The following is a 15,253-nucleotide window of genomic DNA, read 5'->3' on the forward strand; positions in this document are numbered from 1 at the left end:
TGTTTTGTTTTTTATCTAGAACCTATTAGCTATTGCCATCTCTTTCTCCCTAGCTTTCTCCTTGTCACTATCAGATGGTTAAACTTGACCCCACCAAAGATGTGTCTCCTAACACAAAGTAGATAAGATGCCACCCAGATATGAACATTGGCACACTTCAGTTGTGAAAGTCTTCTTTGTACAGTGAAGATCTCTTTTATATTATGCCCTAAGTCTTTGTATTGCCTAGTTCTTAATTTTCTCTTGATTCTGTGTTGCCTTACTTATGTTTTCAGACAGAAGGTTTCTGTGGTACTATTCATCTGGTACTCTCTTTGAGGATGTTCTGACTCCTTCCTGTTGCCATGGCCTTGTGCCAATATCACCAGCTCCCAAAGTCACTCCTGAGAAGTAAGCATTAAACCCACTTGCCTTTCTGCCATAGCTCTCTATTTGCTCCACATCTACCTCTCTTCTCTTGTTCTGGCTCTGTCTCTATTATGAATGGTGCTGACTAGCAAGAGCACCAATTCTTGATTCTTGAAAAATGCCCACAGAAAGATAATGCCAATGTGTTTGTTTATTTTTCAAAAATGGTCACTGCTAATAAAGGATTCCAGTGATTACTCTCATTTTTCTACCTATGCCAGCACATTTTTGACCCCAGATATTACCTTTCAGCTTTTGGAAGGTCCAGCCACTTTAACAGTGTTGAGATCCTCTTTTCATATGGGACAGAACTGGGGGCAAAATTAAAAATAATTTTTAAAAGTGAATTAAATAACCCATAATTACTAAAATTCTCTCTGGAAGTTAGGTCACCATCTTCAGATATCAATGTATTGTCAACTTACTGCAAAAAAACTTCGGTATATTCAAAGGGTATAATACTGTTTTCAGTATTTATTAAACAAATGTAATTTCAGCACTATATTGTAAATTCATTTTGCTCTATTTCTTCCTCAGTTTTTCTTTCCTTTAGTTTTCCCCAGTTAAAATAAAAAGCTATTAATTGTCATCCTTTCATCCTATAGATCTTGATAGAGAGATAGATGATAAATATATAGAAGATGATAGATAATAGATGGATGATAGGAAGATAGACAGATAGATAGCTAGAACATCCATTGCCAGATACTAGTTATTCATTTGACATAGAATGTATCATTGAACAAACCAAAAATTACATTTCAGTATAAGAAAACAAATTATAATAGACCTACTACCTAAATTCTACAATACGTTAAAAGGTAACAAATACTAAGGAAAATAGAAAAACTCAAATAAGGTACCCTGAGAAACAGGTAAATTCTAAATCTTAGTGTTTGAGAGATATATTTGTGCAGCAGCTTGAAATGGGTGAAAGAGGAGGCATTTGGGTCTATGGAAGGAATCACTGCATGCGGAGAGAACAACAGAAACAAGTCTGTTTTGCTGAGGCTCGCAAAGAGGTTCAAAGTGCATTAAGGAGGAAAAGATGGAGGCCAGTCTGAGAGAGAGAGAAGGGTGGGTATCATCCCCTGCAAGGCCTTCTAGGCTTTTCCTCTGGCTGACATAGGAAACCACTGATCTCTTTTGTATTCAACAGTGTATCAGGGCTGTATCTCACTAGTGTGAAAGAGATACTTTCCATGCTTTCTTAGAAGGGGACACATTAGGAATAACAGGCAGAGTACGCAGACTGGAAGTCATTGAAATCTGTGTAAAATTAGTGCTGTGACTGGACTTGCATTTTAAAGGAATCCTCTTAGCTGGTGGGCAAAGAACAGGTTACAGGGGACAAGAAGGAAGCAAAGGAATGGGGAAGGAGGCAGCTTCAGTAATCCAAGCAAGAGATGGCTGCTTCTATCAGATTGGGCATGCTGGGGCAAATAACACATTCTCTTACTGCTCCCTTTGTGAATTAGAGCCCAAAAATGAGGGATAAAAAACAGCAGAATCCATGACTCCATGATGATTTAGAGTCCAAACTACTAGAAAAATAGAATTATAATCAAGATGAAGAAAATAGGGAGTTAGGAGTCCAGCTCATCTGTAAAGTGTGTGTTAGCATTTGTGGAGTGCCAGGTTCCACCCCTAACAGTTTAAAAAAAATGAATCTAAAGGACTGAGCTGGGTGCCAGTGGCTCACGCCTATAATCGTAGCTATTCAAGAGGATGAGATATGAGGATCGTAGTTCAAAGCCAGCCCAGGCAAGGGAAGTCCATGAGATTCTTATCTCCAATAAACCACCAGAAAACTGGAAGTGGCGCTGTGGCTCGAGTGGTAGAGCACTAGCCTTGAGCTGAATTGTTGAGGGACTATGCCCAGGCCCAGAGTTCAAGCCCCACAACCAACAACAACAACAGAACTTCCTGGTCATTTCTGTGTAGATGGACTCTTTTCTGAAAGTGCTACAGTACCTGCTGTAATTCACATATATGGTTGGAAAGGAGCCATTGACAGCCACATCTGAGCCTGGCCAGTAGTAAGCTGCAGCTTTTAAACCTTGATATATTGCTGTCAGCCAAATCTGCAAGAAGAAAAGATATACAGGAAAATAAGAAAATAATAGTGAAACTCTTGAATGCCCTCACCCTTGGAAATGAGATGGATGCTGTAATATGTCAAGAATAGAGGAATGATTGGCCTACTGTCACTTAGAGAAATAGAGGTTACTTTAAATATACGAAGAGAAGGCTACATACTGGTTGCCCTTGCCACCAGGCGGGATTGTTTTTCTCCACTGAAGAAAGTGAAAAACTCTTGTTGAGATGTACATCATACATATTATTGTCAATGATGCCATGTGATTCTGGATACAAGCCCTAAAAATATCAATTTTAGAAAAGATTAAGATAAAAATAATTCATTCATCGAGAGAGGCAACCATTCATCCAGACAATAAAAAAATTCATTCTTGAAATACACGTTTATGTTTAAAATAGCATATGATCTGTCAGTCACATCTAGAAAGGATGGTCATTTTACCTTTCAATATACAACACCCAAATCTGAACCTGATATTGATAGTTGTTCTAGTTCTTCGATGTCTGAAGCAGCAAAAGAATGGTTTGGGTTGAGGGTGTGTGTGTAGTAACTGTTAATAAAGTTTCTTGTATTGAAATAATAATTAGCCACTTTATATTAGCAATACATTTACTATCCAGAAACTTTTATATATTCCAGTATCCTGTCTAAATGGGACTAAAGCAAGTTATCCACTTTTGCCAGGAATTTGCTCAGTCTCTATTCTTCCTCTTTTCTTTCCATTCACATCTATTCATTTAACCAGCCTACACATTTGTATGCTATTATACCTGTGCGATTATAACCACTCTTAAATAGATTTGGGGCATTATTTCAGAAACTTATTATACATAATACATATATCATATATATATATGTGTTAGATCATTTAAACTAATACTTTGCATATAACTTTTTATTTGTATATATACATAACTGCATGTGTATATTTATAGGTAATACATACATATTCGTGTAAAATGTATATATAGCATCAGTTTTCACATTAGTTATGATTTATAAAGTTGTGGTAAACACTGAATTAATGAACATTGAACCATTGCTCCTATGAAAAATATAGGGTTCAGTTCCTAAGGGCCTCTGGTTAGAATATTCTTGTGTATTGATCATTTCATTACTTTATGTCTGAGAAGCGCACATCACTTAAAATGTATTACTGGCTCACTCTATGTAACCCTTGCCTGAACGAAGTTTACCCAATGCATGTTATTTTCTCTGGCAGGCATCTTTCTCCCTTCTTTCTCTGTGATCATTGTGATCATTTGAAACAGCCACTGGTAAAAGCACAGCCATGTACAAAGCATGGGACTAAACAGATGACTGATCCAAACGTGCACTTGCTTCCACTGAGAGAGCTGGGTACAAGGACAGGTGTCGCAGCTGAGGACTATGTATCTGGCAGCTCGCTGTTTAGGCTGCTGTGCTTTCCCATAGTGTCTGCATAAGCACTGCACTTACAGATTCATGGGTTACAAACAAGTTCCACTGAGTAGATAAACTACAAACATAGAATCTGCAAATAATTAGAACATGCATCTACAAAACACACAATTGCTTAAAGGTAAAAATTTAAATAAGGTCTAGTCACTGTTCCACAAATGACTAAATGCAAAGTACTGAAGAAACAACTATCCTTTGGTGATTAAGGAGGCAGAGGACTTTTTTGCTCCTCCCTTTTTTCTTCTCCCCTTCCAACCCTCAGAACTTTTAAGTCTTAAACGACTTAGTTTTCCTTTGAGTTCAGTTTAACCATTCCAACTATATCTTTTTTTACACATTGAAGAGAATTCATTTGCGTTAGTTGCTTTATGTGAAGAGATGTAGACAGAATGAAATAATTTGTGAAACAAGTCTTTGTCATGTTAAAGATCATGAAATGACAGAAAAGGACAAAATTCCCATACTCAAAGTGGTGGCCCTCACCAATGCCATCCATTCTTAGCCCCTTGTCAGTTGTGGGGCTTGAACTCAGGGCCAAGGTGCTGCTGTCCCTGAGCTTTTCCTAGCTCACCATCTGTTTCCTGAAGGTCAATGCCAAGATAGCAGACAATGGTGTTTCTTACACCACAGGGCTATTCTGGACTTCTGTGGAGGAGAATCTATTCTAGATCATACATTCACACTTAATGCTTCACATACCCTACTCCTTTCATATTAAGTGCTGCTCTCCTATCTGAACTACTCCATGAACTATCACCACATATACCTGTGAAGTTCACAGCATGAGCTTGGCCAGGTCTTGCCCCAAGGATCTGTCAAATGAAGTCAGTTTTCTTAGCTGTGGCTGGTCTGTCAGTCTTTCCAATGGGCCAAACACTTACCGTGACAATAGTGTAATGATTTGGGAATGTTTTGGTAGGATATACAGCTCTCATGTATTTTGAATGGATTCCACATGTTTCTGCAACAAAAATGGGAGAAATTAGAAAGTGGTATCTTTCTCGGAAGTATTTTGGATAACTAAAAATATGAATATAAATATGAACATCCCGCACAGAAAACTGAAGAGTGGATTGAAGTTGGAAAAGGAGTGAAATTCTGACCTTTTCACACCTTCTATTCCAAAAGATGTCCACTTTTAGAAGACGAATGAGTTGTTTTCTCACTTAGGCTTTGCAAACTCTATGGTTTCTGTCACAGCAGTCCAGTTCTGCCACGGAGCACTCAGAGGTAAGAGAGCAATAGCCAGGTGCTGATGACTCACACCTGTAATCTTAGCTATTCAAGAGGCTAAGATCTGAGGATCATAGTTCAAAGCCAACCTGGACTGGAAAGTCCATGAGACTCTTATCTATAATTAACTACCTGAAAACTGGAAGTGGAGCTGTGACTCAAAGTGGTAGAGCACTAGCCTTGAACAAAAAAGCTCAAGGAGAGCAACACGTTGGTCCTGAGCTAAAGCTCCACAACTGACCAAAAAAAAAAAAAGTAAGACACCAACAAGCATGAATGCTATGTTATACTAAAGCTACAATAATAGACACTGAGATTTCAGTTTTATATAATTTTTACATGTTAGAAGATGTTCTTCTCAAACCATTTAAAAATGTAAAAATTTACTCCTATCATATCACAGGCCATTCAAAAATCAAATCAAGCAGAGGAGGCAGGAGCCACCACCCCCAGCTTACTGACCCCTGACCCTAAACTGCCCTGAAGTATACACTACCTGCTGAGTTTGCTTTCACTGCTCTCCTCTTACTGCATCTGGTCATTACAGGAAGAATTTCTACAGCACTTGTTTGTCAGATGATCGTTCCTATATGTAAGATATCCAATAGTACAGAAACTAGCATGACTGTCCAGGTAACTGGACAGTCACAGAATAAATGTTCACAAAATGAGCTGACTTTGCCACTAATTCTCATCAGCTCATTTTCCTCTACTCTGTGTTTCACAAAATATGCCACTAATTTTGCTTTCATTGTTCTGTTGTTTTCAATCTGTGCAATCACCCCGTTTAAGGTCAGAAACACAGGAACACATTGCTATTTCCTTTGTTAGGAGAGCAGGACAAGAAAGTTTCCATATCAAAATCCCATTGCCTCTGATTCAAAGTGAAAGCTTTCCCAATAGATTCTATTTCCTTTGAAAGATAAAAATAAAATTGATGCTTGGCCAAAAAGTAACAAGTCGTGTAGCTGGGAGCAATGAATGATTTTTCTAATGAGCATGAAGCTGGACTTCTTCCCAGCCACTGTGCAATGTTTCCAATATGATCCAGAGATTTCTTCCTTCAGAATCTTCTAGAACCCCATCAACACCAATAAACTCTACTATATAAGGCCCTCTGATGGGAAGAAAGAGAGCTTTTAAAAAAAAAGCCTACATTTTTAACAAGCAACCCAGATGAGTCTAATATCCTTAAGTTCGAGAACCACTTAGACTTGATACAAAAAGCATACTTCATAAAGTTTCATGAAAGCTGAATGCTCTAACACAGAAGCACAACACTGTGATAAACACAATAATTAAGCCAATAATTACAATAATTAAAAGTAAAGAAAAAAAGAGGGCAAAGGAGCCAAGAAGCAGGAAACACCTCTCCTTAGAGAAAATGCATAGGTAGCCTGTGGTAAAGCCTAGAAGACTTTGAGAGGACTTGGGGACTAAGATGAACCAGACATGCTAAAGGTCAAAAAGAAAGACAGCTTCGCCTAGTGTCTCGCTGACCAGTCTTTATCATCTGCATGCGGCTGATTGTGCAGGACTTACTCAGCTTATTGATATTTGGTAATAAAGTATTCCATGTGTCTAGATATTCAGCTCTAAAGCCATCCATGGAAAACAAGATTACTGGTGGCAGGTCAAACCTGAAAAATGGAAAACAATCGTGCATGATTTTGTTAGAAAAGTACACTTTTCAGAACAACCCTCTACATTTAAAAAGGGTTAGGCAGTATAAAAAGAGAATAGTTTCTGGATTAAGTAACAATTGCTCAATTCTACCATCATTCAGGTGTAATTATGATATGGTATTAAGAAATTAACAACCTCACAGACTTTGCAACCTTGCTACTCAGAGATCAAGGGCACATTTTCTACTGAACTACCATGGACATCCTTGTAACTATGACCTTCACTTGTTTCCTGAAGCTACATTCCTAAAGATTAAATTTTCTAATCTAAGAATAAATAGGCTAAAATATTTTGCCAGTTCTCTTCTTATTCTTTTATGATGAAGACAAGTAGTATTTTACACATATTGCGGTGTATTGGTTATTTTAAAGAATGAAAAATAACCTAGCTTCATTTTTATTTTTCTGATTTCTAATAAGGCTAATCATTTAAGCAGCTATACTTTTATAGCCAATGATAAAACTTGAATAAAGACATGGTGGATGACAAGAATTATCATCTTACTGGGCACTGATGACTCACGATTATAACTCTAGCTACTCTGGATGCTGAGATCTAGACAATCGTGGTTCAGATCAGAAACATTTGAGAGGCGCCATGTCTGATTAACTGGCAAAAAGCCAACCTGGAGGAGTGGCTCAAGTGGTAAAGTGTCAACAAAGCAAATAAACCAAGCAATCTTAAGGCCCTGATTTCAGGCTCCAGAGGTCAAGCCTTGGTACCAGCAAAAAAAAAAAAAAAAGAATTATCATCCTACTTCTTTCATTTCATGTTGTCATTAGCAAAAATTTATCTATTATTTACAAGTGGATTTTGACATTACTTGCACCTTATCAATAGAACAGGTAGAGAGGGTCAAGTGACTTATCCACAGTGTTCTACCACTGGAGGGAGAAGGTCTAAGAGTAGATCTAAGCTATTGGTCATCATGTCTGACTTAAGAGCCCATACTCCTTACTATGCCATGAGAACTATTAAAAATCATAAAATAAGACAATAGACAGAAATGCTAGTTAAACGTCCAGCAAAATAGGTTTCACTGAAGTTATCAGTGAATTAATAACACTAGGTAATCATCATACTATACATGAGACTCATGGGAATAGAGGGCAGGGGCAGGAATGACTCCATTGGAATCCATGGAAAGAGAGGCTAGTGGGAAATGGTTAACAAGCTACTCATTATCACCAACATCTTTTTCTTCACCAGCTTCCTTTCTGGTCTTGCCAAAGTCAATAATAATCTCAGTAAGTGTATAATCTCTTTGTTCCACTGTTCCAAATTCTTGGTGGACAAGTGATTTGCCAATCTGGGGCAGGTTATTTGGGGCCAGAGGTCTAATGTTTTTTAGAAGGACCTCCATAAAATCTTCCTGCTCACCTCATTGTCTCTTTCTTCTCAATTAGCAGCAGAAGGGTGAGCCTTAGGGGTACGAATAATTCTTTCCCCTGTTTTACCCTTCCACCTCCTGTTTGGGTCCAACTGCACAGTGTCTCAGGCTCAGTCTATCAATAAGGGAATACCAAACTACACAGACTTTAGGGCCAGGCTGCCAGGATTTGCTTCTTGCCTCCAGAGATCACAGGCAATGTAACCTGGGGCAAATCGCCTCACAGCTCTGTGCTTTGTGAAATGCACTCCATTACAAGAGGGTGAAGATCGTAGGGCCTGCCTCAAAGGAATCTCTACAAAGAATAATGAGAAATATTTTACAAGGAATAACATGTAGGGACACTATTGTACAAAAGTACACATCAATACATAAAAATAACTACATAATTTATCATTGCAATTACTATAATAAATATTATTATATTGAACCCTGGACTTCATACATGGTAAGCATGCACTTTACCAGTGAACTATAATAATAAAAGTAACACTTGTTACATTTATTATGCTTTGCCAGAGATGAGTTGCAGTGTGATTTGACCCTGAAAAAAGCCATCTAGAATTATTATGTTTGGTTCTGGACATGCTAAAATAGTTTCATATGTCAAGTTCATCTAAGAAAATGAGTAATGAAAGAAAAGTACTAAGAGAAAAACACTAAAATTTTTGAATACCTGCCACATGGCTTATCTTAGAAGTAAAGTTGGTTCTATTATTTTAACTTGATTATTTGATTGTTATTTCGTGATGTTAGAAAGGGAACTCAGAGCCTCAAATACACTAGGCAATCATTCTCCCCTTCCATCCTCCTCCACAGACTACTGTTTTAAGATGTAGCAAACATTTCCCCTCTTCTACAACATTGAGTTCTCATATAAAATCTTCTGAACTAAGCAACATCATCCTCAATAGTACTATTACAATTTTATAGATGAAACTCAGGGAAGTGACCTGTAAATATCCCTCAGGCAAAGCCAGGACACCAACTCCTCTCCCTTTTGTTCTAAGTCCTTTGTTTCAGAAGTGGCTGAGGAGGGCAGCAGGAGCTGAGGATTGGGGCAAACCAATACAGACACTTCTCTCAATAAAAGGAAAGTTTTAGATGTCATAAATATGGTTACAAGAGTAGAAGAGAGGGAAGAGGGAAAGTTAATCAGTTGATAATCCACAAACCACCACTACTTAAAAAAAAAAAAAGGACCATTTTACATTCCTGAATATATGCAAAAACTTTAACTGAAAACCTATCTTTCCAGCTTTGATGCCACCGTTCCCTGTTCATAATCCCAGCCAATCCAGATGCAGCAAGTCCTGCCCCCAGGGCTGTCCGCCCACCCAAAGCATTGGCCGTTCAGCTCTCCTCTCTGTTCTATTGCCAGTGTAAGGTCAGTTGGAACAAGGTATGCCTTCCTTCCCCAGTTTCCCTAACAAACAGATGCTCTCTGATCTGATCCAATGAACCCTTTCCAACAGCGACTTATCCTTTCCCTGGAAGGTGTGAGAACTGGTCCTGGACTGATTTTTTTGTTTGGTTTGGTTTGGATTTGGGCTGATACCTATAACAAACCAATTAATTTATTTCTTTCTGAGCTCCTTCAACTCCAAGAGTTTAGATTTAACACCATAGGTGTTTTTATTTCATTTTTTTAAGAGAGGACATCTCACAATATGGGCCAGGCTGGCCTTTAACTCCCAGGTTCAAACAGTCCACCTTCCTAAGTGTCCTGAGTGAATGGGACAACAGGCTCACTACAGCCGGCTCCATACACATTTTTTTTTCTAATGAAGTGATCAATTTTAACATGCTGATTTTCTTAGAGCCATATAGCTTTATTTCTTCCATACTCACCATCATTCTTCCCCTGCCAGACCCAGAAAATAATGAAGGAAAGGGACAATAAGAAGAAGAGATGGATGATGTGGTCACCTCTCCATGTCTGAGCAAAGTCCTCAACATGCTAAGAAGCATGGGAGGGGTGGGGAGTTCCACCACAGGCCCATTACTGGTGCTCACCTGACAAAGGCCTCTCTTCCATGATACTAGGACATCCTTTTACTATGACACCTTCCTCCCACGAATCTCTTCCTCTTCCCTCAGTAAGAAAAAATGGGTAGTGGCAGGATGTTCAGAGGAAAGAGTTCTAGCAAAAGTAAACTCCAGTCCTGACCATAGGATCTTGGGAAATTTAATCATTTCATACTTCAATATTTTAGGCAACTATGAGGTGTGACTATAATAGATTAATGTCACAGTGCTTTATACACAATAGAGCAAGCAAAGATCTGTTGGCTTTGAACCTGCAAGGACTCCAATCCTGTATTAATCCTCCTGTTTTGAAATAAGTAGAGTGGAGGGAATTCTATCCGCCTCTCAACTGCAGTATCACGTGCCAGCTGTTGAAGGAGGATGACAAAACCCAGGCCATTCATGCTCACCCTTCTGGGCACTGAGGCTGCAGGGTTGTGGTGCAGTTTTCTGTTACCCACGGAGTCTCCCCTGCAAAGCAGATAACAATCTTTACATTGTTGTACCACACACAGGAAAAGAAGCACCAGTTCAGTGGAGATGATCTTCCTAAACTGGGTAACTTGTGCTGCTCTGATGACTAATTTCTTCCAGGACACAGGAAGTGCTAGTCCATGTGTTGGCAAAAGCAATGCTTCTGAAGATTTGCATGAGATCCGTAATCTACACTAACTGAATGCCAGGAAACCATGCTTCTAAGGAAAACAAAGGGGAATCCTTTAGATCAAAAACAAAGGGGTATTCCTTCTTGCTGTTAATTATGTTATTTTTCACCCCTCAAGGAAAATGTTTTCCAAATGTTGGAATAAAAATAAGTAAGTTAAAAAAATCTTGCTTCATGGATATTTCTTTCTACAGAGTACAGCTAAGTAATGAAGTAGAAGTGACGGGGTGATTGTCACCCTGTGCAACCCCTCATGGAGCTGGGAATGGTTACCGATGGCACAAACAGGCATGATGACCTCACGATGGGGGTAACTCCATAACTGTACCACCTACAAAATACACTTGCAAAACCTAAATGAATACATGACATCACATCTCAAAGTGGGGGAGGAGTGGAAATGTGGATTTCTAAGTTAGTTATGTCACAAAGGATACAATCAGTAAAACCTATATTGGAAGAGCCTGTAAGACAAATGAGCTCATATAGCACATGAAAACACGTCTACTCACACAAAAGCAAGCAAAGTTTGGCCTAGTAGTCAATGAGGTGCCCACAATCAAGCTCTGCTATCAACTAACTAGTCAAGACTAGCCGCTCCTTGTCAGTTAAGTCCCTTATTTGCATATAGGACCTGAATGGGAACTTTGGGAAGGTATTTTTCTTCTTGTACATATTCACTTTACTTTGCCCTGGGAGCTACAGCTTGACTTGCTCTTGGTCCAGGCTGCATTTCCCATCAAGCTCTATCAGAGATCCTAATTTAAAAAAAAAAAAAAGTCTTGCATATGATCCATCCACACCTCTTTGGTTATATTCTCAAAAAAACAAAGTTAGCTTACAATAGAGATACACATATATTAATGTTGTACGGCAGTACTATTCACAATAGACAAGTTATAAATAAATCTAGGTGTCCATCGATGTAATTAAATGGATAAAGAAAATGTAATATAATATATATATACATACATACACACACTAAAGCTTTATTCAGCCAATAAAAATAAAATTATGTTGTTTTCAGTAAAATGGATGTGAATCATGGTAAGTGAAATAAACTAGTCCCACAATGACATGTTTTCTCTCATTTGTAGAAACCAGGAGGAAAACAACAACAACAAAAAAAAAAACAAGGTTAGGAAAATAAAAGCAGGACTGCTAGGGATTTGGAGGAGAAGGGCCAAAGGAATGAAAAAGCGTAGCTGAGGGTGAATATGTTCAAAGTACATTATATGCAGGCATGGAAATGTCCTAAGGAAATCTCTTAATATGTACTGCTTAATATATGCCAATTAAAAAATACAAGCCTTGTCTGTAGTATTCTAGGTCTAGACAGACTTCTACCACTTCTGGACCCATGAACCCAATTCTGGTGACATTTCTACTATAACATTTCCCTCTTATCTCAAATGAGTTTTTATGTAAAATATTAAAAGTATGTTAGGTTAGTTGAGTATGGTGTTATATGAGAAAATGATTGAAAGTGTGATAAAATTTTGTGTAATGTATATGGTATGTGTGATCAGATGTCTGAGGGAATGGTGATTTTACAAAAGAACTTCAGTCATTTATGAAGCAGGGAGCTGATGAAATCGGTTGAGTACCTGAATTCTAATCTTGCATCTCATGAACTCTCTCAGGTTCCTTAGTCGTTTAGCCACTCTGGCCACAATTGCTTCAACATATCTGCTGATATTTGAGTCAGGTCATCTCTTCTCCAATGTCTTAACTTTAGGCTCTGCCATTCAGTGTCTCAAACCACAAGTATATCTGGCATGGTCATTGGACAGTAAAGTATCTTGACATCTCAACAATGATGAAACCATAAACTCTTTTTTTTTCTGTGCCTCTGGGAAGGGCTCCCTTCCCCTGTAGTGTATAAGCTACACTTCTTCCCACAGTAAACACCTTTGATCATTTTCTGTGTGGAGTAGTACCTGAAGTTCTCTGCCTTGCTTTAAGGTTAGCAGCCTGGAATAGCTCTAAGAAAGAGCGTTCCAGTGAACTCACAGAGGCAACACCACCAGTGTCCTCTGCTTACCTTGGCAAACACTCTTGTAGTTAACGCAGCAGTCTTTCCTCTGCAAACAGTCATCTGCACAAGAGCAAAGGCTGGACTCCAGTCTGTTCTCCCCACAGCGAAATGAATTGCATGTCCATATTGCAGCTGTTAAGTAAGACCATTCCATTCTGAGCTTTAAGTACATGATACAAAAGGTTTAATTTTATGCACCTCTTCCTGCATTGTTGGAATACTGTCAAATTTTGTGGTTTATCTACATTCATAAATGGAAATCTGTCATTCAAAACCAAAAAAGCAAACCATGACTCAATCTTCCTTTGCATGGATAGGAGACAGAAATGTGCATTACAAGCTTCAAGTCTGGTCTTGATTGCAGGTGCCCTGTGATTTTAGAGAGTGGCTCTGAACACTGATTTCAAGAGCAGGGATTTCCCATGGTGAAACATCATTAGCCTGGAATGGAATATGGCTACCCATAGCTTTGCCCAGCCTTGTCTTGGGACAGCCAACAAGGAAAGGGACAGAGATCATAGCAGTAACAGTAGCACAATTGTGCCTGTAGGAACACAGGCAGGAAGGATGGAAATGGTGTAAGTCAGGTCTGCCCACAGCCTGGGTATTCTCCCAGGCTTTGTGCTTAGTAGGAGAGCAATTCAAATCCTATTGCTAAAAGCAGCAAGAATTTAGAGGGAGGCTTCTTCCCTTTGCTGCTTCCTAGGAATCAGTAATTAAAATCATATCCATTCTGCTCAGATGACCTTGTTAAATACATGAATGCTGGGTGCTTCCATTTAATATTGACTTGGAAAGAAAAGATTGAGGGAAATAAAATAAAAGAAATACAGAGCGTTTTTAGCTACTGCAGGTTTGTCTTCCCTCTCTCCTGTCCTTTCCAGATAACACAATGTAAAGAACACTACCATTCCAATTTTCACTGTCCTCCTACCACTAGACAAGTACCCCACTTTCCCTGACTACTTAAGAGGAGTAAAGATCAAAAGCTGTTGTGTTTCACCTTTAGGTGAATGTTTCCAAAACTGCTGTAGAGCACTAGTTTCTGAATGACCAAAACCACCAGCATTCCAAGGACATTCAAGGACAACTTCAAACAAAATCATACTGGATGGCGGTACACCTACAATCCCAGCACCCAAGAGGCTAAAACAGGAAGCATGTGAGTTTAAGCCAGACTGGACTACTATGAGTTCTAGGCTACCCTGGGCTACATAAAGACTTTCAAAAATAACAAAGGAAGGAAGGAAGGAAGGAAGGAAGGAAGGAAGGAAGGAAGGAAGGAAGGAAGGAAGGAAGGAAAGAAGGAAGGAAGGAAGGAAATGAAGGAAGGAAAGAAATGAAGGAGAAATTAAATGATAATAGAACTCCACTGAACTTTAAGTAATTATGAAGCACTTCATTTTCTATAGGGAATATAGTATAGACTTCATTTGTAGTATAGCATTTCATTTTCTATAGGAAATGTACTATAGTTTATACTGTAAAAGGGACAGTGATAACAAGAGACCCTGTATAGATACCTATAAAAGGTGCTATGGGCTCAGTTGTATCCTCTACAATGATGCTCAAATCTGAATCCCCATTAACTGTGAATATGACCTTATCTGTATCTGAATTTCTTGCAGCTAACCAAGTAAAATAAAATCATTAGGGTAAGCCTTATCTTAAGATTTTCTTACAAGTGGGGGCAATTTGAACACCCTCCCATATAGAGGGAAGACTATGTAAATGTGAAGGTTATATGAAGGTGATAGCAACTTGAAGTTGTCATGAAACCTGCCAAACAGTGTCAAAGATGGCCAACAACCAGACAGAAGCTAAGAAAGAGGCATAAAATAGATTCTCAAAGTTTTCAGAAGTATCCAACTCTGCCATCACCAAGATTTGGGCCTTGGTGTTAAGAGAATGAATTCTTGGTTTTGTAAGTTACCTGGTTTGTGGTACTTTCTTTGGGCTGCCCTGGGAAACTAATACACAGAGTGTTGATGAGTGTTTGAACATGCAGGAGTGATAGCACAAATTACAACCTCAGTAAACAGAGTCTTAAAATCCGTACTTGATTCCACACAAGTTTCTTTAAAATCCCAGCAGCAGTCGCCTCGATCTCTACAGCCTTGATCACACCGGCAGCCCTCCAGTCCTCTGAATGATGAGTCAAAGCATTTTTTCCTGCAGCTGCCTATAAAATAAAGGGCATAGGGTCACTAACATTTAGATGTTATGCAGTATCTCACACCTAGATAACACAAGTACGGAGAAGTA

At 38.8% G+C, this 15,253-nt stretch overlaps 1 protein-coding gene across 1 annotated transcript in view; it reads right to left on the bottom strand.

Moving 5' to 3' along the window:
* The window catches only part of Enpp3 (ectonucleotide pyrophosphatase/phosphodiesterase 3), a 56,633-nt gene that overhangs the window by 36,066 nt on the left and 5,314 nt on the right, over positions 1-15,253 (bottom strand). The window contains exons 3-10 of the mRNA XM_070010917.1: positions 15,048-15,166; positions 12,995-13,120; positions 10,697-10,757; positions 6,725-6,822; positions 4,831-4,910; positions 2,668-2,787; positions 2,383-2,492; positions 654-719 (exon numbers count right to left, since the gene is read on the bottom strand). Coding sequence (XP_069867018.1) covers positions 654-719; positions 2,383-2,492; positions 2,668-2,787; positions 4,831-4,910; positions 6,725-6,822; positions 10,697-10,757; positions 12,995-13,120; positions 15,048-15,166 — 780 coding nt within the window. The remainder of the gene's footprint in view (positions 1-653; positions 720-2,382; positions 2,493-2,667; positions 2,788-4,830; positions 4,911-6,724; positions 6,823-10,696; positions 10,758-12,994; positions 13,121-15,047; positions 15,167-15,253) is intronic.

The sequence above is a fragment of the Dipodomys merriami genome, unplaced genomic scaffold, assembly GCF_024711535.1.
Source record: "Dipodomys merriami isolate MVZ:Mamm:240054 unplaced genomic scaffold, mDipMer1.0.p SCAF_8, whole genome shotgun sequence".
NCBI lineage: Eukaryota > Metazoa > Chordata > Mammalia > Rodentia > Heteromyidae > Dipodomys > Dipodomys merriami.